Source organism: Motacilla alba, chromosome 14 (genome assembly GCF_015832195.1).
Source record: "Motacilla alba alba isolate MOTALB_02 chromosome 14, Motacilla_alba_V1.0_pri, whole genome shotgun sequence".
Lineage (NCBI taxonomy): Eukaryota > Metazoa > Chordata > Aves > Passeriformes > Motacillidae > Motacilla > Motacilla alba.
In genome coordinates, this window is record NC_052029.1 from 13,688,292 (window position 1) to 13,712,247 (window position 23,956).

The window sequence follows — 23,956 nt, forward strand, 5'->3', positions numbered from 1 at the left end:
TGGCTGCGGGGCGGGCACGTGCCGCACAGCTGGGGCTTCCTGCGGCCGGGGCCGCGCCGGGCCCGACCGCGCCTCCGCTCCGGCACCGATACCGATACCGATAGCGGCACCGGTACCGGCACCGGCACCCGCCCGCCATGGCGCACTCGGCGCCGCTCGGCCTCCTGGAGCAGGGCTGCCCCATCCAGGTGGAGCACGATCGCAAGCGGCGGCAGTTCACCGTGCGGCTCAACGGTAAGGGACGGCGCTCGGGGCTCCGCGGGACGTTACCTGCTGCCCTCTGCCCGCGGGTCCGCCGCGCCGGCGACCCCACATTCCCGTTCCTTTGCAGCCCTCGCTGTTCTCCCCCCTTCTTCGCCCCCCCGTCTCTCCCCCTTTCCCCTCCCCGTTCCTCCTCCCCGTTGCTCTCCCCCTTTTTCTTGTTGTTCCTCCCCTTTTCCTGTTCTCACCTATTTCCCTCCTCCCGTGCCCTGTGTCCCGCTGCGCTTTCCCCCGTCCTCTCCACCCTGCCGCGGTGTGACCCCCCCAGTGCCCCCCATCCCCTCCTGCACCCCAAAACCTTCTCCCAGGAGATGCGGGCATCGCTCGGCTCCCTGGGCTGCGGTCGGGCTGTGGGGCCCGATGGTGACACGGGCAGGATCGGGGGCACTGCCTTGGTCCCCCCGGAGCAGGTGCCTTTGGGGGATGTGGGGGTGCCAGCTGGGGCCCCTCTGGGGACATTCCTTCAGGGAAACCCCTCGGGAGCTCCTTCTGTAGGACCAACGACATGGGTCCAAGGTGCCACAGCCACCTGTGGAGCTCTGGTGACACAGTGACCCCCAAAAAGCTCTGTCACATATTGGGTGGAGTGAACAAAGGGAAAAAAAAAAAAAGTAGGTGCCGCTAAAATTTCTCTGTGGTGCGCTGATTCTTTCCCAGCCTTCATCTTGGTGGTTAATTACAGATATCCAACGATCCCAGCATCTCTTCCCCGTCCATTTGCCATGCTGAGAACTACTCTGGGTGAAACTACCTCGCTGGCCTGCAGAAATTGCAGGGTAGCTGCTTTAAAAAAAAAAAAAAAACGAAATGTGTAGTTTAGAAATCATAGGGAATGCAGGAGGCTTCGTCGATAAAACAACAATAATAGTCCAGATTTTATTTTAGACTTCTCTTCCTTCCCCCCCCACCCCATTTTCATTTCAACCACTAATTACAAAGTGCAGGCTGGAGGCTCGGCAGTGGTGGAGCGAGGAAGGAGGAGATGGGTGCGGAGAAAACAATTTCACCAACTGCTTATTTCAGCCTGAGATCAAACCAGTGCCGCGTCCCCGCTGCCACCAGCAGAGCACTGTCCCAGCCAGTGAGGTTGGTGTGTGCAGGAAACAGAGGGGACAGCCAAGGGTCAGCAATTATTAGGGAAAGGTAATCTTTCGTGGTGGTTTTCTGGATAAAAGCTCTGCCAGCCACACCACGGGCCCAGCAGCGCTTGGTGGCTGAGCGGGGATGAGTCGTGACTGGAGAGGGTGAACTTTGAGAGGGAGAGAATCAGCTGTGGGAGTCGTGTGTGAATCAGCACAGAAGCTCCTGATTCAGGAGGGGGTCACAGAATCCCAGAATGGTTTGGGCTGGGAGGATCCTAAAGCTCATCCCATTCCAGCCTTGGCCAGGGACACCTTCTGTGTGTCCAGACATGGACCAGGTTGCTCCAAGCCCCATCCAGTGCGGCCATGGCCTCACCCAGGTGAATCCCCATGATCAAGGTTGTGTTTTTTCTGGGAGTTCAGGGAGTCTGAGCCCTTTTTTGTGAGTGCAGCCGAGCTGAGCAGTGTCCTGCTGCCATGATGTCCGTGCTGCTGTGCTGACTAACATCCATGTGGAGTGGGTGACCCACCTCTCCTCCTCCTTGTTAGGCACTTGCTGCTAGCAGCCAAGCCCTGGAAGCTGCTCAGGAGATAACATCTCTGTGGGAGTGCGTGGCAGGGTGTTTATTTCCTGCACTGCTCTTTGTCCCTCCTGGCACGATGAGCATCACTGGTGTGGAATGCCCCTGGTGTGGAAGTTTTCCCTGCAGCAAGCAGGGAATGACAAGAAATGGGTCAGGCACAGATGTTGGCATCAAAGTGATCTCCATGTCCCTCAGAGAGCACTCTTGTCCCGTGTCACTGAGCTGTGGCAGAGATGAACAGCAGTTTGTGGGCTCCAGGGTCAACTTTCCTGTGATGTCCTCATTTCTGCCAAATGTCAGGTGTGGATGATACCCTGGGAAAACATGGATGCACCAGGCACGTGGACCGAGCAGCCAGACTTTGACAGCTGGTCGTTTATGGTGGTGTGATGCTGGGTAGAAAACTTTGCATGGTGATGAATTTCTGGAAATCCCTGGAGCAGGAGGCTGAGGCAGTGAAAGCTGTGAACTGGTTGTGAAAGCGTTCGTTTTCAGCATCATCCTGTGTGTGCCTCTGTGGCCCTGTGTGACCTCGTGTTAGGACTTCCTCCTTGTGCACGAGGAAGATGAATTGCACTCGAGCTTTTGGGGCTTGCCCTGTCTTTCCTTTCTCTGTTGCTTCTTCCCCTCGCTCCCCTCCTTGCTGCAGTAGCTGCTAAATCTCTGATAGGAACAGCTGCTTCACTTGAACGCGTTCCCTTTCCCCTTGCATCCCAAATGAAGGAGCATTTAGAAGCTGAAAGTAAAGCTGATTATAACCAGACCTCACTGAGCCTCGTTATCCCTCGAGAGGAGGGCAGAAAGACACCCAACTGGATTTGTAATGGGTTAGGATGTGACTAACAGCCTGAGCCAGCCAGAAACCTCCCTGTGCAGAGACTCTCTTGGAAAACATCAATTTGTCAAAGCTAGAAGCTTCCATGGGAATCATACAGGCTGCTTTTGTCAGGGACAAAAAGGGACAGTTGGGTATTTCTTTGGGTCTGAGATGAAATTTCAGGTCAAAACAAGAAACCCAAAGGGACCCCCTCCATGCCAAAGCAGTTGGCTGGTTGGTCCAGCTGCTGCCACAGATGTTTGGGGCAGGGGAAGAGCTTTTAGCAGCAGCTGCTGTGACTTCTTGGTGCCCATCACACCCATTGGGCTCTCCAGTTGGGAGACAGGCTCACCACGAGCATGGAGCAGCTCCAGTTCCTCAGGGATGCTCGGGCTTCTCACACATTCCAACTCCAACACTTCTGCTGGCTGCAGCACACCACACTTCCCAAACCTCCCACTCCTCCCCAGCTGCACTTGGGCAGGATTTTGGCTGGAAGCTCCTGCTCTGCCCACTGCTGATCTGAGTCTCAGGAGCTCCTTGTCCAGGAGCCCAGGCTCGGGTTTATTGGGAAAACTGGAGCAGGTCATGCCTTGGAGCTTTCCTGCCTGATGGGGCAGATGCTTTCAGGAGGGGGGGAAGGTGCTGGGTTTGCAGCAGGGACCAAGGGCTCTGTCACCAGGCCCTGCATCAAAGACATCCCCGCACCTCCAGAGAGCTCCTAAACAGGAAACTGCTCCAAAGCAGCCCCCCCTGCTGCCATTCCTGCCACCGAGGCCCCTCCACGAGCCTCGTGCTGTCTCCACTCTGGCTGTTGTGCTCTGTTGTGTTTTCTCTCCCTAGTAACGTGCCAGTAGCTCCCTGGGGAGCGAGGCCAGCCCATGGCAGGCAGAGCTCCAGCCTGGGATGCACGAGCTCCTCGGGACTTCTTGTCCTCTCAGCCCACCCCACATGCAGCTTTTGCTTTTTTTTTCCCCCCCACTGTTTGGCTCAGCAGCAGAAGACCTGAGCTGCCTCCTGCCCCTGCTCCTGGGAGATGGGGCTGGCATTTGTTCTGTGCCCTTGCTCCCAGGGAATGGCTTTGCAGCAGTGTCCAAATGGGGCCAGGGCACAGAAATTGGCCTTGCAGGCAGCAGCCAGGGCCCTGCCCAGGTCCCGGGCACACAAAGGGGTATCGTGGGCTGGGGTAGGTGCAGGGGGACAGGGAGAAGGGACGAGGGACAGTCCTGCGGTGCTGCAGCCTCCCCTTGCTGGGTGCTTTGTGTGTGCCAGGAGAGGGGGGACAGTGAAGGATGGGCTGGAGTGGGGTGCCTGTGTCCTGCCAGATGCCTGATGTGTCCCTTCCTCAGCTGGGCTGGGACTGGGCTCTCTGCTTGTTCCCCCAGGCCCTTGAGCCACCCGGCCTGGGCACTCGTGCCCGGTGGAAGCAAGCCCTCCATGGAGAGCAAGGTTAGACCTGGTCCCTTGCCCAGCTCCCAAAAAAGCTTCCCCTTCCCCGTGCCCCCTGTGAGTGGAGGGAGGGACAGAGGGCGAGCAGGGCACTGGCTGTGCTGCCATTGCTGCCACCCTGCTGCTCTCTGGCTGTGCTGCCATTGCTGCCACCCTGCTGCTCTCTGGCTGTGCTGCCATTGCTGCCACCCTGCTCCTCTCTGGCTGTGCTGCCATTGCTGCCACCCTGCTCCTCTCTGGCTGTGCTGCCATTGCTGCCACCCTGCTCCTCTCTGGCTGTGCTGCCATTGCTGCCACCCTGCTCCTCTCTGGCTGTGCTGCCATTGCTGCCACCCTGCTCCTCTCTGGCTGTGCTGCCATTGCTGCCACCCTGCTCCTCTCTGGCTGTGCTGATTTGCATCGACTCCACTTCCTCAGTGTCAGTGAGTCAAACCCCGGGGCAGGCTCTGTGTGCCCAGCTCTGCCTGTGCAGGCTGATAAACTGCTGTCCCTGAGCCCAGGGGGTGGCACGGGCTGGAGGCTGGCAGGAGGTGTCTCTTACGCCACGTTCTGCTGGGGTTTGTGCTTGTGCCCCCTCTCTTTGGGGGGGATTGCTCCCAGCTGGGGCTGGAAGGGTCAGCTCTGCTTCCAGCCCCCCCAGCTTTCCTGGGAGCTGCCCCCACGGCCAGGGCAGCACACGGCAGCAGGGTTGGCTCTTTCCAAGCCGTGGCTGTGACCTGCAGGGCCCACAGCACACCCCGTGGCACGAGTGTCCTTGGTTTTGTGTGCTGTGCCGCTGAGGTGTGTGGATGGGATCGTGCACTTGGCTGAGCTGGGGTGTTTTTCTGAACTGGGCTCAGTTTCCAGCAGCACTGGCTCCGTTGTAAAATCAGGCTGGTTGTAAAATCCTTTCTGTGTGTGTTGATCTGGTGGCACTCTGCAGCTCCTGTCCTGGCTGGGGGTTTGTGGTGCTGCTGTGGTACAGGGAATATCCAGGAAAAGCCTGTCCAGGACATGTCTGAGATCCTCCAAATGTCCATCACCTCCTGCTTTAAAATGCATTTGTGTCTTTGATACTTCTAAACAGATCGTATATTTTAAAAGTGTGTTTAAAGAAAAAAGATCTTTTGTTCTGTGGTCAAGTTTTCAACTTCTCAAAGCTTCAGGCAGAGGCTATGGAAAGTTTTAGCCTGGGAGGAGACTTGGGTGGAAGGGCTGGAATGAGTGAAAGCTGCTGCTATAAGATCATTTTACAGCCTTTGGTGCTGCCAACTCTGCCCTTGCCACCCCTGAGAGCTGCCACCAAATGCTCTGTGAGGGTGAGGGCACCTCACACCCCAGCCTGGGCAGGTTTCCCTCCAGCAAGACAGGTCTGTGCTGCTGGGGAAGGGCTTCACCTGCTCCCTTGGCTTTTTTGGGGTGCCTGGATCCACATGGAGAAACACTGCAGTGCTCCTTCTTTTCTGTCTGGGGGAAACTCAAAGCTTTTTGGTGAGCTAGAGCTGAGAGGGGCAGGACTGGAGCCTAGAAATACTTGGGGGAATGGCAGGGAGGGAAATTATTTATGTCCACCCAAGAACAATGTTGGCACAAGAAGGAGTGGGCAGAAACCAGCAGGGATAAACTCGGGCTGGAAATGTGAAGGTTTCCATCCAGTGTAGGAGAATTGAGTGTCTGCACAAAAGGAGCAGGAATAAAAGCTTGAGCTGCTTCTCTGGAAACACGAAATTCCAATGGGCTCCTTTCTAGTTTCTCTTGAATACAGAGATGAGGCAGACTGGGCTGGAGCTGTCAGCTGAACTGCAGTGAAATGGAGTGTACTGAGCTCAGCTAAAGCAGATCCTGAATGCAGGTGAACTTTGCAGCCTTAAAAAAAAACATTGGACAGAAGGAAACGTTCACATTATTTTAATCACTCTCATCTCTTTGATTGAGGTCTTGCATTTCTGAAACTCACTTTTAAGTACAGAAACTCTCTAGAAATGAAACATTTGCTTTTGTACTGAAGCCTCAGGTTCTGTGGATGAAACCAGAGGGGTGTTCTGACTCCTCTGATTTATACGTGAGCTGAAACTTCTTTTTTCCTGTAACTGAGCTGCTGTGAGAAAGGTCAGGGTGTTGAAACAGGAAGCCTGTGTGTGTGTACATGTAAATTTGTGTGCACAGCCCCCCTTGCACACCTGTGTGTGCTTTCCTGTGTGTTTGTGGCATTCACCTTCCCCTAAACGTGTCCAGACAATGCTGCAACACCAGACCAAGGAGTCTTGTCCTGTTTTATGTGCCACAACAAAAAAAAACCCTGTGCTGGAGGAGAAATTAATTGGCTGTTACCTGGGTCAGCTTAGTTGGTTTTCCCCTCATCTTTTTACTCTCCCCCACCATCAACACATCTCCTCCCCACAGCTGCTTTCCTACCCTAAGCATGTTGTGCTGGCATCACTGATTCAGGGCCGGCTCAAAAACCTGCTCCTGCTCCAGGGGCTTGGAAAGGCCCTGCTCACACCACAGGGGGACCAGTGAGGACATCCAGGTGTCACTGAAAGCAAAGCCACCACTGAAACCCAGCACCAGAGCCATTCCCATGGCACGAGGGGTGATGTAGCAGTCCCAAAACTGCCCATCCTGCTGGGGACTCTCTGGGGACATCCCAACCCTCACTCCTCTGTCCCATTCCCTGCTGGGGTCTCTCTGGGGACATCCCAACCCTCACTCCTCTGTCCCATTCCCTGCTGTGGGTTTTCTGGGGACATCCCAACCTTCAATCCTCTGTCCCATTCCCCGCTGGGGTCCCTCTGGGGACATCCCAACCCTCACCCTTCTCTCCCATCCCCTGCTGTGGGTTCTCCAGGGACATCCCAACCCTCACCCCTCTGTGCCATCCCTGCTGTGGGCTCTCTGGGGACATCCCAACCCTGACCCCTCTGTGCCACCCTCAGGTTGCCACGACAAGGCCGTGCTGCTCTACGAGTACGTGGGGAAGCGGATCGTGGACCTGCAGCACACGGAGGTGCCCGATGCCTATCGAGGGAGAGGAATTGCCAAGCACCTGGCAAAGGTAGGGCCCAGCCTCCCAGAAGGGCAAGAGCTGCTGCCATCCCAGCTGGGGGTAAAGATCCTGGCTGAAGCAGGCCCTGTCACGTTGGAATTGCGCGTGTGCCCTCTGGGAATCCTGCTCTGATGGGAGATGGGGTGGCTGGCGGGGCAGATGGGAAATCTGGGGTCAGACATTCCTGGTTTTTGTGGCAAGAGGAGCTGGGTAAGTGTCAGCAAATCCAGCCCCTCGCCCGGGTTCAGCCCATTCCTCCTCTCGGCAAAAACCCCTTGTGCAGGGGCTGAAGGCTCACCTCAGCTCGAGCCGGACCCCTCCTGTCAGACCTTCACTGCCCTCGTGAGCCCTCTGCCTGCTCGGGCTGTGCAGGGAGAGCTGAGAGCATGGGCACAACAGTGGGGTGCTGCTTTGGGGTCCAGCTGCTCCCTGGCCCTGTAAGCAGGGACAAAGGGATGATGAAGGTGGCCTTCACAGGATGGGCTGTGTCACCTGCAGCACAGCAGCCACGGGGCTGGATGCGTTGAGGACTAAACTGGGGACTCTGTGGTGAGCTGGTGGCAGGACAGCTGTGCTCTCCCCTCAGGCCTGAGGGTACCTGAGGGACTCCTGCTGCTTCCCCCATCTGGGTGAGGGGTACAGGACTCCCACAGGGCTGGGGGTGTTGGTTGTGACCCATCTGATCTGCACTGCTTGCAGGCAGCCCTGGACTTTGTGGTGGAGGAGGACCTGAAGGCCCACCTGACGTGCTGGTACATTCAGAAATACGTCAAGGAGAACCCGCTGCCGCAGTACCTGGAACACTTGCAGCCTTAAGGCAGGACTGCTCCCTCACCAGCACACCTGGCCCTGACTGTTCAAGGCGGCCTTGGCTTCTCTGCAGTCTCAGGAAACCCCTTCCCACTGGCAATTCCCGTTTTTTTTAAGTGTGTCCGTGCGGTGCGTGAGTGTGGGCACCTCCTCCTCCTCCTCTCTGCCCACGTGTGAGCATGGCCACAGCCCCTGGGCACACACGTGGTGCCCACCAGTGCTTTTCCCAAGCCAGGGGATAGAAGAGGGCGAATTTTCCACCAAACTCCATCGCAAGGCCAGGGCATGACTTGTTCTGCACCTCATCCTCTCCCCCCTGCTTGGCGACAGCTCTGAACTTGCTGGGGGATGTTGGTTAGGGCTGCTCATGGGGTACCAGCCCCCCTTTCCTCCTGGCAGCTGTGGATTAAGCTTTGTGGGACAGAGGGAGGTGCTGGAGGAGCCCCAGCCCTGCGTCAGGCTCATCCCCTGCAGCACCTGGTGGGCACCAAGCCGTGTTCAAATCCACATGCAGTACATACCAGAATGTGTGGAACATGGTGGCACCTCGGGGGCTTTGCTGCCCTGGCTGTGGAGACACTGGGATGGTGACACCCTCGAGCCTAGAGACAAGAGCCGTGCGAGGAGTGGACTTGGACTGCAGAGGCTGTGGCTGAGTCTGTGCAGAGGAAGAAACGTGGCCGAGTTGCAGATGCTGCTCCCTGGAGATGCCAGTTCCTGCCCAACTTCTGTACACAGCCCTGAAGTGGCATCCCAGAGGATCATGGACTGTTATCCCTGTCTCCCTGCCCTCGGTGTGGACACAGCCTGCTCAGGAGAAGAGACCAGCCCCACAGCCAGCCTTGGCCGAAGCAGTGAGGGACGTCCCAGGGCACCAGCGTGGTTTCCTGCAGCTGAAGAGGAAGGCTCCCCCCATTCCCTCTCCTCCATCTCTGCATCCCTGTCAGTGCCCCATATCAGCCCCATCAGGACATCCTGAGAGCAGCAGGGTGAGGCCTCCAGGACCTGCTCCTGGCCCATCTCCAGGGTTCAGTGCTAGAGGTGCCTGCATCCACGTGGATTCCAGTGGCTTCTCCTTACAGCCCTTGGAAGGAAGCCCTGGCTCGTGGCATTACCTGTGTGCTTAGGGCCTCCTCACAGCTCCAAGCTCAGGGCACTGGCAGCATCGTGGGGACCTTGGCCAGCAGCAGGAACACCCTCATTTCGTGCTCTTACCTCGGTGGATGATGATTCTGTAGCACAACCCAGCCTTGCCCCACTCAGATGAGGAGGTAACACCACGATGGCAGGGCACTGCCAGACTCCAGCTTGCTGCCTGTCCTGCCTTGCCTGCGTTTTCCAGGGCCTGAGCTACACCTCTCACACTGAGCTCTCAGGATTTTGTGGTGTCCTAAGGAAGGGCCGTGGTGAGGGAGAGATGTTTTCAACACCCCCAGCCCTGAGCAGACACTGGGGGCTGCAGCCAGGCAGGACATGGAGAGCCTCTCACCTGGAGACCAAACCCAGACCTTGCTTAGCTCAGCAGGGACTAAAGTTTACAATCTGTGCCACGGAGTGACTGAAAGCCCAGCTGAGAGGCAGCTCAGCCCTTTCCTAGAGCCCAGCACAAAATCCATGGCAGCAAAAACAAAAACTCCTACAATCTTCTCTCCTGGTTGGGGTGGCCAGAGATGGAGACCCTGTGCCAGGATTCCAGCCTGAGCTGTCCCTGGCCACCAGCTTGAGAAGAACCCTTGCTGCCTGCCCGTGCTTTTGGGCTGCCCATCACCAGCACAGCACAGCCCTCTCAGGCTTCCAAAACTCCCAACCTCCATCCCTGCCCTGCACACTGCAGGCTGTGAGACCCCTGCCCGTGCCCACCACCTGTGCCAGGGGGCAGAGCCACCTCTGCCTTGTGCTGCTCAGGAAGGGCTTCAAGCTCAGCCCTGCCTCTGATTCATTTCTGCCCTCCTGCTGCTTATTTCACCCAGGCTGTGACCTTTAGGGTGGCTTTGAGGGACTGGGAAAGGGTGGCAGGTAACAAACTAAAGAGGCTCAAGAAGAAACGTGGGCTGCTAAATATTCCTTCTTTAACATGCAAAACACACTTTAACACACAGTTACAGGAGCAAGGCTGGCTCTGGTACTGCTGTGATGACTGAACCATCCCTTCTCTTGATTCCAAGGTGAAGCTGAGCTGTTTTGTCCCCTGGAAGCCAAGATAAGACACTTGTGTCTTTGCCACAGCAGGGCTGGGTGCGATGCTTGAGCTCTGTGCTGGTTTAGTGCTCATTTCCACTGTGTGCAGTCTCCAGCAGCCCCCTGTTGTGTCAGCTCGCTGGAGGGTGTGCTGTGCTCACTGTCTGGGCAGAGTCCCCAGCCCAGCCTGGCTCTGGAGCCCCCGTGCTGCTCTGGCAGGAGCCTCGAGCTTCCCGGCGCTGGATCCGCGCAGCGATCGCTGCCTTAAATCAGCACAGCACACGGTTCTGCTGCTGCTTCCCTTCGAGGTGCTACACCCCCCCGCGTCTGACCTGACAGAGACGTGTGCCAGTGGCTGTGCCAACCCTTTCTCTGCCGTGTCCTTGCTCTGTGCCAGCCTTCCCTCCTCCTCCGTGCCAGTGAATAGCAATACCCGCAGCTCACCAGCGATGCCGCAGCCCACGGTGCTCCTGTGACCCTGCAGGGCTGGGTGAGACCTTCCTGGGGGTCCCTCGGTGCTGGGTAGCCCTTCCCTGCCTCCCCACCAGCTGCCTTTTCCCAGCTGGTCTCTGCAGAAAGGAGCTTTGAGTCCCGTGCTGCCCCTTGGTGCTGATTAAGCCCGGAGGAGTTTGGGATCTTGGACTCTCCCCGGGCAACAGGAGTGTGGAAGTGGTTTGGTTGAATACTGAGCTCCCCAAACCCGTTTGAACTACAGACCTGTGGTGGGTGGGGGAATGCAGGTGGCTGTCAAACCTGCTTCCACAGCCCCCAACTTGAAACACCCCCTCCCTCATCCGCTCTCCAGCGTTGTCTTCCTCTGTCCAAGGTTCCCGTTCTGTTGGATTCGGTGGTTACGATGTGCCTTTCCTTCTCAGGACCTGTTACAAACGACCTTTCTGCTCTTGTTTATGTTTAACATTTATCTTGATCCCTCCCCCTGTCATACTATAGAACATGAACATAATGCATGGAATACAGTACAATAAAAGTGTGGCTTAACTGAGCTGCAGTGGCTGTGCTGTGCTGGGGGGACCACATGCTCCCACTGCAGAGGATCAGTAGGTAAGGGGTGAAATTATTGTGTTTTATTTGAGGTCACAGGGCTGGCTGACCTCCTGATGACTGTGCAGAGCTCAGGGTGAGCAGGATCTCAACTGGTTCCCCTCCTTTGCCAGCTGATCCAGCCCGGCTCACCTTCATCATTCCTCCTTGGCATTTCAGGCCAGTCTTTGGGAGTTGTCCTGCAAACGAGCACACACTCGGTGTTTGTGTCCACTGCTTTAAGATGGGCATGAAAATATTTAAATATCCAGTTGCTGTGCTTATCCAGAGCAAGGTGGGCATGCAGGTGACTCAGAGGGACACAAGGCACTTATCTCCTGGAGCCAGCACTGCCCAGGGCTGGGAGCACAGCCTGAGCACTCAGGATCCTAGCAGGGCATTTGTGTCACTTCCCCGCGCTGGGTGAAGGCTGCAGAGGCTGAGGCTGGAGTTTGGATAACTCAGGTTGCCAGGAAGGTTGGTGTGGAGAACAGTTATGATTTGATCCAGCGTGACAAGCCGCCCCTGGGCTGCAGCAGGAGCGTGGGGTTTGCTGCTCCCGAGGGACAGCCCGGCCGGTTGGGATCTGTTGCTGGTAACACACGCTGTTTACATTCCACATTCCACACAGTCCGTGCTCCGGCCTGTCCCAGCGCTGCTGCACGTTCTGCCGGGCTGGGCACGCTTCCCAAACACCTCCTCGTTCCTGCCAATGCAGCGTTCACCTCCCCCGAAACAGCTGCCCCCCAAAACACAGCTGGGAGAGCAGCGCTGTGGGAGGGCCCTGCCGGCTGCAGGAGCAGCCTCGGGATGCCTGGGAAGGTGGAGGAAGCCAGGGGTTTGTTCTGCTCACTCACATCACATCACTTGGGAATAATGTTGTCAAAAAGAGGATTTTTCTAGGAACGGGAGATGCAGAGGCAGCGCTGTCAGGCTGGAGGAGGGCTCTGAGAAAGGAGGGGGTGTGGAGCAAGGAGCTGCTGTTTGATAAGGAAAACTTAAAAGTCCTGGTGAAAAGGCTTCTCTTCTGGGAGGAATCCAGTCAGGAGCAAGAGGGAGCCCTGCAGAGGCTCAACCATCCAGGCACCCAGCACAAAACCTGATGGATCCACAGGAGCTAGGAAACCTCTGGCAGTGCCCAACTTACACTGCAATTCTAGAGAAGCGTTTGATATTGAACTTTATATTGAATTGATGATCTTGAAGTCTTTTCCTAAGTGATTCTATGATTTATTCCTCTTCAGAGATGCAGAAGGAGCCTCCCCATTCACTGCCCCCCTTTCGAATTGATTAGGGGGCAAAATTCACCCCAAAACCACATTGCCTCTCCTTCCAGGGAAGTGCCACACAGGGGCTCCTCCATCCCTAGTCGCCTGCAGGGAAGGAGCCTCCTGGGTTTTCAGGATCAGGAGGCGATGCTGAGGCTGCCTAGGTGAGCAGCCGCATCCCCTTACGGCGGGGCCGCGGGGCAGGCCGGGACTCGCCGCCGCGCTCCTCCCACCGGCTGGAGGATCCCGGGCGGCGGGGCCGGGCCGAGCCGAGCCGAGCCGAGCCCCGCGGAGCCGCTCCGCCACCGGTGCCGGGGCTGCGGCCGGGGGCCTCACCGGGCTCTCACCGCGGTGCCCGCCCGGCCCCACCGCCCCTGCCCAGGGGACTACACGCCCCAGAGCCCCCCGCGGCCGTGCGGCGGCGCGCGGTACTGCGGGGCTTGTAGTCCTTCCGCGGGCTCAGCCCCACCCCGAGCAGCGCCCGCCGCCGCCCCCGCGCACTACATCTTCCGTCGGGCACCGCGGCGCGCCCGCGGGCCGCCGGCGGAGACATTTGCGAGGCGAGTGTCTCCAAGATGGCGGCGTGGGGAAGGAGGCGCGCGGGCCCCGGCAGCACCAACAGCGGCGGCGGCCGGGACAGGTGAGGGGCGGCCGGGCGGCGGCGAGCGGCGGCGGGGGCTGCGGGGCCGCACCGCCCGCGGCGGCCCCGCGACCCCGCGGCGAGAACGGGGGCGCCGCGACGGGAGCGTGGCCGGGCGGGGCGGGCGCGGGACGCGGCCGCGCTGAGGCGCGGAGGGGCCGGGGGCGCTCGGCGGGGCCGCGCCCGGGGAAGGTCAGCGCGGCCCGCGGCGCGTCCGGGGCAGCGCTGCCCGCGGCGGGATGCGGCGCTGGGGGCCGGGTAGAGGAGGGCCGGCCCCGGGAGGCTCCTTCCGTCCACGGCTATTTTTAAAGGCGGGGAGGGAGCGGCGAGTCCTCCAGGGTGACCTCCTTCTGCCGGGGCCGCGGCGGGCAGGCAGCTCGGCACCGCGCTCCGGCCTCCGCCGGGGCGGAGGAGCGGCCAGCACGGGCTGGAAATACCCACGGAACAGCGGTGGAAGTTTGGGAATCGCAACTTTCAAATGGGGAAAAGAGACGGAGGGATATGTGACGGAATCAATCGGGTTGGAAAGACCTCTGAGGTCATCGAGTCCACGCTGAGACCGGTCCCCACCCCGTCACCCGGAGCACAGCGCTGAGTGCCACCCAGTCTGTCCTTAAACACCTCCAGGGACGGTGACTCCAACACCTCCCAGGGCTGCCCATTCCAGTATTTAATCATCCTTTCTGTGAAGAAATCCATCCAAATGTCAGACCTGAACCTCCCCTGGCACAGCTTAAGACAGTGTCTGGTCGAGCTGCTTTAAAACCTGTGTGCACAGCTCTCCACCTGCTGAAAATGTCTGGGTTTATCCCGCATTTCCTGACGTTGGCATGTTTCTGTTCTGCCCCAGGGCTGACTGATGTAACCGGCAGCTGCTGAAAGCTGCTGCAGTGTTCTCTGAGTTCTCCTTTGTCCTACTGCCTCGCCTCGAAACTCTGATATCCCTCTTAATTAGAAACTCTGATATCCCCCTTCATTTGTCTCGTGGCTTTTGCTTCGCTTTGTTCCCTTGCTGTGATCCAGCAGTGTTTGCTTTGATGCTGTTGAATCTACCCGGCCAAGGAGAGCCACAAGTAGCCCTGAAAATTCTGGTGCTAATGTGAACTGCAGGAATGCTGCCTGTGTTCAGGGAATTCAAAAGTAATTGAACTGGAAGGGCCAATGGAATTCCTGCATCAGCGTGGTTTAAATAAACAGCTAAGAATACCACAGTGGTAAAACTGTCTGCACCCAGTGCTGGCACTGCCCCAGCACGGGAGGTGTGGAGTTTTCATGTGGCAGACGTGTCCTCCCAGCAGAAGGGAAGAAACAGAATATGGAAAAGAACACTTAATAACTTCAATTATTCTTCCAGGGTGAAAACTGACGCAGACTTAGAAGTGAGTCGTTACTGTGTAACTTCATCTGTAACCTGTACAATAATCTAATTGTTGTTTGAGGTGATCTTGTTTCAAAGCTGTGATTGCTCTTGATCTTATGATCAGAAATATTCCCAAACACAGTCACTCCATGAACCTGCTGCCTGTGTGATTGTTCCTTTGCCAGTGAGAAGGGTATGGAGGAGCACAGAGCAGCACATCCTCCCCTGAGCAGCGTTTCACAATCTCCATCAAAAGCTGCTGGTTCTTTAGGTGTCACCCTGTACAAACGTGACAGGAGGGTAATTCCAGAAGGTGTTGGGTGATGTCAGCGAGGTGCTGCTTCTTCCTGGCAGCTGCGGAGCAGGAGATGTGCATGACTGGGCCTCTGCCTGTGCCTCAGTGGCTGATCCTGATCCCAAACCACACCTGCCCGTCTTGCCAGGCTGCGCAGCACCTGACAGACCTGATGTCATCACATGATGACATGTGCTTTTTATAGGGCCAGTACAGTTTTCTTACTCTGGGCAGGGTTCTTGTCCGAAGACACGTTCCTTCGAGCTGGATGTGCTGATGCAGTTTTCCTGGTAGCTGAGCTGTTTCAAGGAGTGTTTGTAGTTGTCAGCCAGCCGCTCTAAAAGGCAGCTGTGTGTCGGAGGTGGTGTGAGGAGACTCAGGACTGAATAAAATCCTGTCTGCTGCAAGACCAGAGCAGCTTTCATTTAAAATTATTTTAAAAAAATAGACCAGCATATCTGTGGAGACTGAGTCCCTTCATAACATAAGTGACTTTATTGATACAGAGAAAGCTATAATTGGTTAAAAAGTGCTTTCCTTGCTAGGAGTGAATGTAAGGACATTAATTTCAAAGGATGTTGACTGTGAACTCCAGCTGGCTCTGGTGGTGAAATAGTAATGTTAAACAAAATAACCAAAAACACTGAAGGGAACCAACTAAATATTTGTTTTTCTTCATTCTGGATAGACTCTTTAATGGAGCCTGTCTAAAGGGAATTGTTAATCTGTAGACCAAAACAACTTTTTCATACAGAACAGACACAGGATTGTACTGGGTGTTTTTGTGTAAAAGGCAGCCTGGTGCCCGCCAGAGCAGTGGACAGCATGTCGTTTGTTCCCCTGGGAGATGTTCTGACAAACTCTGGAAAGAACAGCTTCCATGTCATCACCACTGCCTGCACTGGCTGCTCTGTGCCCTCACAGAGCTCCCCTTTCGCTGCCTGCACTGCTCAGATTTCTGGTGCTCTGCTTGCAGCAATGATTGACCTATTTCCATCAGCCTGGCTAATCATTAGTTGACTTAAAATTGACACCTCCTTGTTGTCTGGGCTGGATTTGTTGTAATGTTTTCCTTAGAGTTCAGGTAATGTTGTCCCTCCCTGAGGCTGCTTGAAGAGCTTCCCAGTGTTCTCCTGTCCTTTTTCCTATTTGAATTAAAGGTGCATCTTTTGAATTCAAGTCTTGCTTTATTGCCCTGCATTTCCTGTTCTTCCTCTGCTTGAGTGCCCTTCTTAAAGCCCCAGGCCTGACAGCCCTGGCTGAGGGCTCGAGCCTGGTGGATTGTGGGGACCTTCAGCAGAGAAACAATTCTCCAGGTGTTTAGGGTGGGATGTGTTTGTGCTTTCTGTGCACCTTAGCCTGAGTGGAAACATACACTGGGGAATGACTGGGAGGTGGAATATTTCCACTGAGAATTAAAGCCAGGCCACAGCTCATTTCTTAATCTTGAAATTAAATTAAATTTCAGGAAGGATTTATGTTGGAGGGAGGGAAGTTTAGTGTTTGGATTTGTCGTGCCTTGACTCTGTTGACTTCCTCCAGCTTGGCTGAGATGCCAGCAGTGCTCCCAGCCATGCTCTGGCCATCTGTAATGTCCTTTTTCTGAGATCTTGCACAGCCAGCATGAACCCCCTCTTGCCCTGCTGAGCTGGGCTGTGTGTGCTGCCTGTGACCAGTTGTTATCACACAGCTGCAAGCTTCTCCCTTCTAATTTTTTTAACTACTTATCAAACTGGTCTCCATTTCAGTTAATCTGATTGTTTGGTGCTCCGAGCAAAACTCTCACCCAGGAAAGAAAACTTTACCAAAACTTGACCTACATGTTATGTGAGGGGCTCAAAAGAACTTTTATTTTTGTCCAGAACTGTACTTGTGTAGCTTAAGATTGTTTCCAAGTGTGATTTTTGAGCATTTTCAGAACTGAGATAGTTGGATAATTTCAAACCCTCACCAAAAAAGCCTGTCTGGCAGGTGCCATTAGGTTGAAGGCAACAAACTGAGGAGGCTCAGTCCTTGTCCCTGCAGGTGGGCAGTGGTAGGAGGATGCTGAGGCTTCTCCCAGGATGTTTTCCCCTGCCTTGTTCTCAGTGTTCTGTTCTTTTGTTTCTGCTTTTGCCACTTGGCACCTGGCACAACATGGAGTGACATCATGCCTCCTCTTTGGAATGTTACTTATGTCTTCATCCATAAAGACTATCCAGCTGAAATTTCCATTTACCAGGCAGGCTGCTGGTTTCAGGAGCCTGCTTCCAAGGTGCAGGCAGAGAAATGGAGCTGCTCTGAGGACTGGAACTTCAGAAGAAATTCTTCCCTGTGATGGTGGTGAGACCCTGGCACAGGGTGTCCAGAGAAGCTGTGGCTGCCCCTGGATCTCTGGAAGTGCCCAAGGCCAGGCTGGATGGGGCTTGGAGCAATCTGGGACAGGGGAAGGTGTCCCTGCCATGGCAGGGGGTTGGAACAGGATGGGGTCCCTCACAACCCAAACCATTTCAGGATTTGATGAACTGCTGGAGCTGCTATTGTTCACCCTCTCCTGGTGCTCTCCCATATTGCCATGTTAGGAAGACAATCCAAATGTAATTTGAAGCTTGCTCTATAGCTGACAGCCACTTCTGCCCCTCCTGCTGCTGTAGCTCTGTTAACAATGGATTCCTTACTTTTAACTTTGGCAATACCAAAATTTGACATCGTTGAGTTTTAAGTGATTTACATCTTGCTGTGCTGAATAGCTGAGAGCTCTGTCACATTCTCCCATCCAGGCATTCATTCAGCACCAGGAGTGAGACACTGAAAGTTCTCAAATATAGAATGCCTGAAGCTGCAGTAGAACAAATATTTGGATATAAGGCCTAGAACCTTTCCTACAGAACAGCTCTACAACTCTTTAATTGTGCCCTCTTATTTGGAGTGGGGAGACAGATCCTGGAAAATCATTTGATTGAATAATATTAACAACTGCTTTCAGGCTCTGGTCTGTCTAGTAAACAGCCTGTGTGACTTCTGAACACCTGGCAGCATTTTGTGTCTTCTGGCACTAGGTGCTGCCTGGTTATTTACTATTCTTTCAAGTAAAATGGAGTTTATATCAAATCCCCACACTAGAGAAGTGGTGGATGCCAGCTCAGAGTTGCTTGCACAGCTCTGCAGCTGTGTTTGTCATGGCCAGGGTGGGTGACAAGCTCCAAAAGGCAAACTCCACGGCCTCCAGTGTTTGAGCAAATCCACTTGCTTTGACTGGATTTGTTGGTGTGCAGCTGCTGTGTTAATGGAAAGGCTGTGTCAGGAGAGTTGTCTCTGTGAAGTTCCCAGCTCCTCAAGCCCACATATCTGTGTCTCTTTCTGTATCATCTGAAATCCAAACAGTTTTCAGCTGTCCGTGCTCCAGGGGCAGCCAGTTCTTGTGTGGAAATAATACATGATAACCCCACTTCCCTGTGCAGAAATTGAGACTTGCTGCCTGCTTTGCTGACTCTTCACATGTCCTCTTTAAGCAGATATCTTTTTTGGATTGGCTGTTTTGCCATTTGCAGCACTAAAATCAGAATAAATTTATCCTGGTTTTAGAGGATTCATTTGGAGAAACAGCACAGCTGGGGGCAGACTCTTTTAGGGACCGAGCCTTTGTGCTGTTCAGTTCCCAATCATTTCTTTATTTTTCCCAGCAGAACATACTTTAAATTCTGCTTGTTTTGGCATTGGAGGCCAAAAAAAAAAAAAAAAAAAAAAAAAAAAAAAAGCATGTGGTTTTCTCAACTTTATTGTTACAAAGCCCCAGAGCCTGGCAAGCCAGAAAATTCCAGAGATGGACAGTGCTGCCTCAGGCCGGTCTGTTGGATTCCTGCTGACAGGTGGCTGTTTGTGGTGTGGCTCTGAAAAGGGATGTTCAGAGGGAAGAACAGGCAAGAGCTGAACAAGGAGAAACCAGGCTGATGGGTTAGGGCCACCTCTGCTGGTGCTGAGCCTGGAGAAATGCCTTGTCTTGTAGATCCTGAATTCCTAGAGTTAGAAGCTCCATTCCCATGGCTCTTGTAGAGGCAGGGAAGGAATGGGCTCGCTTCATCCCTGTTTTCCCAGCGATGACAGGGAGATGTGGAATGACAACTGTGCTGTGCCTAAGCCTCTGGGAAGTTCTCTGTTGAATTTGGATTCTCCTTCTCTATTTTGCCCACCCATCTGCATGTTCCTAGCTATTTCAAAACACTGAAAGTGCTTCTTGTTGGAAATATTAATTTTGTCTGGAGAGATGTGTTAGCCCTGGGTTGGCTTCCAGCTTGAAAATGCCTTTCAGCAATAGCTTTTCCATGAAGTCATTATGCCCTAGCAAGTGCTTTCACAAAGTCATGGCTGGTGGTGTGCAGCTACCTTAAGCCTCTATATGTTTGCAATGAAACTGGAATTTTTGATTTGGAAGAAGCTGCACTTGGAGCAGCTGCTATCAGGGAAAAGAATCCTTGGCAGAAACCATGACCAGCTGTGTCCTTGGTGTCAGTGTAACACCTGCTTAACTGGTTTCTTGTTAGAAACTCCTTCTATAGATCCTGTTCTTATTTTTTTTTTTCTCTGAATACCTCTCAATTCACTGCAGAACATCAGAGCCCCCCACACCCTGTGCTGGAAGGGTTAATGGTAATTTTCCCAGCAATGTCTGACAACTCATTGCCCTAAAGAAGCCCCCAGCATGCACAGAAATAAAGTGGATTTTTATTTTTCTTTCTACCCATGAACAGGCCAAGGGGGAAATGCACTGCAAGAACTCAATAACTACATTGTAAGTTGAGTTTTCCTTGTAGGTTATATAAATTCCAGCTGGACTTTTAATGAAACTGCTTATGACTCTGCTTTGGGAGAGGGTGGTGCTTCTCAGGTCCTGCTGCTTGATGTTTGCTGCTGTTACAAACCCAGCCATGTCTGCAACAGCTTGTAATTTAACAATATTCTTGATTACAGCTGGCCACTGCTCAATCCCCTTTGCAGCCTGAGTGGAGCTGCACATTAAGGATAATGTTTGGCAACAGCAGCTTGTGAATGTGTATTTTTCTCCCTTATTTTCCAGTGCATGCACATAAGTACCACCGTACTAATGGAGCAAGAAGTGCTCATTCTGTTCTCCACATCAGCAGTGTGTTCCTCCCAGCATCACAAATGCTGTCGGGATGAGGCTGTTTTATCTGCTGTGATTAGGTCAGATGTGTGATTTGTTCTCCTTCTGCTAAAGGAATCTGCTAGATATTTTTATCTGTGCTAGGCCACGTGCTCGGTTTTGCTCTGGTTAAGCACAAGTATGCCAGAAATATTCATTTCTGCATAGAAGGGGGGATTTTGCCTGGTTCTGATGGACAGGTTTTTACCCTTTCTCAGAGCAGGTGAACAGTCATAATCCTATTTCTTAGCAGTCTGTACATGAATGTAGCTGCAGATATGAGGTGATGTGGTGAAGGGGGTGGAGGGAAGGTGGAAATTGATGTGACATTAAGTAGCTGAAAGCTGCTGCTCCAGTACAAGTTCCCTGAATGCCCTGAGTAGGGAATGTGCTCCCAGGTGAAGTGAGCAGCTCTTTCTTCACTGTTTAAGCAGTGCCTGGGTTAAAAACGTGTTCATGTCTTGCTTTGCTGCATCCCACTTCAGCAGAGGGAGTGAAGTGTTCTGCCACAAACTGAATGCTCTGCTGCCTCTTCACTTTCCCTTTCAGCAGTGTTCCTCGGCCATCCTTGTTGGATTTACCATGGATTTACTAGGCTGTGTTAATACGGAGGACTAATAGCAAGCTGCATCAGAAAGCAAATGTATTCATCTGGAGATGCTTCCTCTCCCCAAACCTCCCAGAGCAGCTTGTGCTCCCGAGTGAGCTGCTTGTCTTGGTTTCTGTGAAGGCTCCTGAAGTCTGTGGGGTTTGTTCAGTGATTTGTTGCGGTCACTAAGGTGTGAGTGACACTTCTGCTTGGGTATCAGTGTGAGAAACCATTTCAGGACTGCTACAAGACCCTGTTTCTCAAATTGTTCTAGATCCTCCAGATTAGGAAAAGGTAAGAAAAATACGTTGCCTTCCTTTGGGATGAATTATTGTACAGCAGGAATAGTCAGCAGATGTGAAGAGAAGCTGCTGGTTGTGAAACAGAGGCAGTGACCTTGAGGGGCTGCCCTCACTTGGGGCGCTTCAGTCCCGCTCTCCCAGCCGGGTGGGTGAACGGCCTGTCCTTCAGCCCTGTAGTTTTAATTCTTCGTTTCCCCTTACCAGGGTGACCTTGTCCTCCACGGACTGTTACATTGTGCACGAGATCTACAACGGGGAGAACGCTCAGGACCAGTTTGAGTACGAGCTGGAGCAGGCGCTGGAGGCGCAGTACAAGTACATCGTGATCGAGCCCACGCGCATCGGGGACGAGACGGCGCGCTGGATCACCGTGGGGAACTGCCTGCACAAGACGGCCGTGCTGGCGGGCACCACCTGCCTCTTCACCCCCCTGGCACTGCCAGTAGATTATTCTCACTACATCTCCCTGCCCGCCGGAGTGCTGAGCGTGGCTTGCTGCACCCTCTACGGGATCTCCTGGCAGTTCGATCCCTGCTGCAAGTACCAGGTGGAGTACGATGCCTATAAACTTTCGCGCCTGCCCCTGCATACGCTCACCTCGTCCACCCCCGTGGTGCTGGTGAGGAAGGACGACCTGCACAGAAAGAGACTGCACAACACGATAGCACTCGCTGCCCTGGTGTACTGTGTAAAGAAGATCTATGAACTCTATGCTGTATGACTTCAGCAGGGAAGAGAGAAACCCACAAAGACAAGTGTATTAAGACTCCCACAGTAACATTTTGTTTTTCCTCTTTGAGAAGCGGTGGAGACTGGGAAGGATTTGGTTTGATAGAGCTGTTATTTTTCAGATAACTCATCACTGGTGCACCAAGGTTTTTCAGCTCTTTGTTACACTTGAGATGTGGATGTGTGGTGACTTGAGATCCGTATGTTAGGCCAGGGGAGTCCAATCCAGCAGCAGAATGTCAGTGAAAGCAAGCAATAGAAAGAAGGGGTGTGAGAGCTGCTTTCTTTTTTTTTTTTTTCCTTTTTTTTTCTTTTTTTTTTTTTTGGGAAACATTTAAGTATATTGTTTAATTGTATTACACAGAACCAGCCAGAAGTTATCATTGACCATTAAAGGATGAGAATTTCAAATGCTCTCTCTCTCTTGTCACTGTTATCAAAGTGGTATCACTTTAAGTGTCCAGGTACAAACACATTCTGCTCAGTTCTTGTACGAGTTCTTCCTAAGGTGGATACATCTCCGAAATGCCTTGGGGGCTGCCAAGGTGGGAGTCTACCTGTCCTGCCTTTGTGCTGTGCCCTGACCACACAATTCCACTGCTTTTGCCCGGAACACAGGAGCTGCTTGTTCCTGCTGCTGCTACACGTGAGTGTACCTTGTGTTACCCGAAATTTTAGAATTCAGTCCTGTGCATTAATCCATTTTTTAGCTCTAAACTCAAGATCTTGTTCTTAGAGTGGGAAGCATTTACTGTTCTGTGACATCTGCCAGTTATTTTTAAAAGACAGGGGCTCGCTGTCTGTAATCTCCTCCCCCACATGGGGAATAGGTGTGGCTGGCGTTGGCAGGGCCAGCTTGGCACAGCTCCAGGTGTTACATTTGGAATGGGAGAGCAAAGGCCTGCAGTGAGAGCTGCCCGTGCACTGTGTGCTCCCTGCTCCAGTGGGAGCTGCAGCCTGACCTTCACAGCTGAAACGCTGACCTTGACAGGGGTCAGACCCCAAATTCTGCCTCTCTGTCTTTATCTCTCCGAACTGCCACAGCAGGCACCAAGGACTGCCCCTGCCCTCGCCTCCTTGGGCTGTTCTGACCACGGTTGTGACCTGTGCTTCTCTGCTGGAGCAGTTTTTCTGTGAGCAGGACACGCAGCCCATTCTGTGTGTGCTGGGCAAACTGGGTTTGCTGGCTGTCCCACCCTGAGCACCAGCACAGGCAGCTGAGTGGGCTGGAGGAGCTCCAGTGGCAGTGAGACATTTCTGGGTGGCAGCAGCCCTTTGTACAGTGGCTGAGCTCTCTCCCTGCAAGGTTAAAAGAAGCTGGGATCCAGAGCATCTATTTATAGCAACAATGTACAGTTGTCTTGGCAGAGAGGAGGCAAAGAAATGCAACTACTTCATCTCTCAGTGGTTAGGCCAGGCTGGGCAGGCTGCCCTGCCACCCTGACGTGTTTCCAGAGTCCCTGCTGGATGGATTTGAAGCCAGTGGCACATCTGCCACAGCTACTACTGCTTACTGCTACAGAAGGCCCTGAAATGTCTTTGTGCTGGCCACAGCAAAGGTGTTCCTGATCTTTTCTTACTCGTTGCAGGGTAATTCTCAGAGCTGTTAGTTCCTTTCCTGCACCAAACCTCTGGGGTCCTGGTACTTTTTTGTGTTAAGCTTCCCCTGGTCTGGAATGATCACTGTGGCAGGTTCCTGAATGCATGGCTGGCATCAGAGACTTGAGTTAAAAATTAGCAAGTTTCCTGGGGTCTCTTATTGCAGGAGGAATGGTGAAAAGTCAGCTTAGCTGTCACAATGGGTAGGTCTGATTGGAAAACACGGCTGTTACTCCCTTCTGAGGTGGAGGGGCAGAGGGGCTTGTTCCCAAGGAATTTCAGTGATAACGTAGCTAAAGTGCTTTTTAACATTCTGGTTGTTAGTCAGTCGGGGCTGTAAATGTGCAAGGTGACCTGGGAGAATGAGAGGGGTCTTGAGAGGTATTTTAGTGCATGGTAAAATGGTAAAACAACTTCCAGAAATTCCCATCCATGTGGAGTGGTGCTGTATCTGCTGTCCCCAGCGCCAGTAGCTCAGTGGAATCATCAGTGGCTGGGGACAAACCTCCCTTCAGGAGCCCCCACACTTTGCTGCCCCCCCTGCCCATTGTGGACGTGCTCTGGAATGTGCAGCATTCCCCTCTGGAATGTGCAGCATTCCCCTGGTCACAGAGAGGAAGTTTACCTCCAAAGGGAATGGGTGCACTCTCAGCAACCTCTGCCTTGGAGCTGTAGCTCCCACAGGAACTACAGGAACTCCCCACACATCATTCTTCCCTCAGGCCTGATGTGTTTCACCCTCAGTGCCCTGGGTGGGAACACAGAAATGCAAAGCAGCCCCTTGGTC

At 53.8% G+C, this 23,956-nt stretch overlaps 2 protein-coding genes across 2 annotated transcripts; both read left to right on the forward strand.

Annotated features, from left to right (window-relative positions):
• The first annotated feature begins 18 nt into the window (after positions 1 to 18).
• NATD1 (N-acetyltransferase domain containing 1) lies at positions 19 to 8,220 on the forward strand. Its single transcript, XM_038150795.1, has 3 exons — positions 19 to 234; positions 7,109 to 7,227; positions 7,918 to 8,220. Exons 1-3 carry the CDS (start codon positions 138 to 140, stop codon positions 8,032 to 8,034), a joined length of 333 nt encoding a protein of 110 aa, XP_038006723.1. The 5' UTR covers positions 19 to 137; the 3' UTR covers positions 8,035 to 8,220.
• Positions 8,221 to 12,957: 4,737 nt separating this feature from the next.
• On the forward strand, positions 12,958 to 21,891 carry TMEM11 (transmembrane protein 11). Its single transcript, XM_038150794.1, has 2 exons — positions 12,958 to 13,155; positions 21,046 to 21,891. The coding sequence occupies exons 1-2, from the start codon at positions 13,091 to 13,093 to the stop codon at positions 21,560 to 21,562; spliced, it is 582 nt and encodes a 193-aa protein (XP_038006722.1). The 5' UTR covers positions 12,958 to 13,090; the 3' UTR covers positions 21,563 to 21,891.
• The last annotated feature ends 2,065 nt before the right edge of the window (positions 21,892 to 23,956 follow it).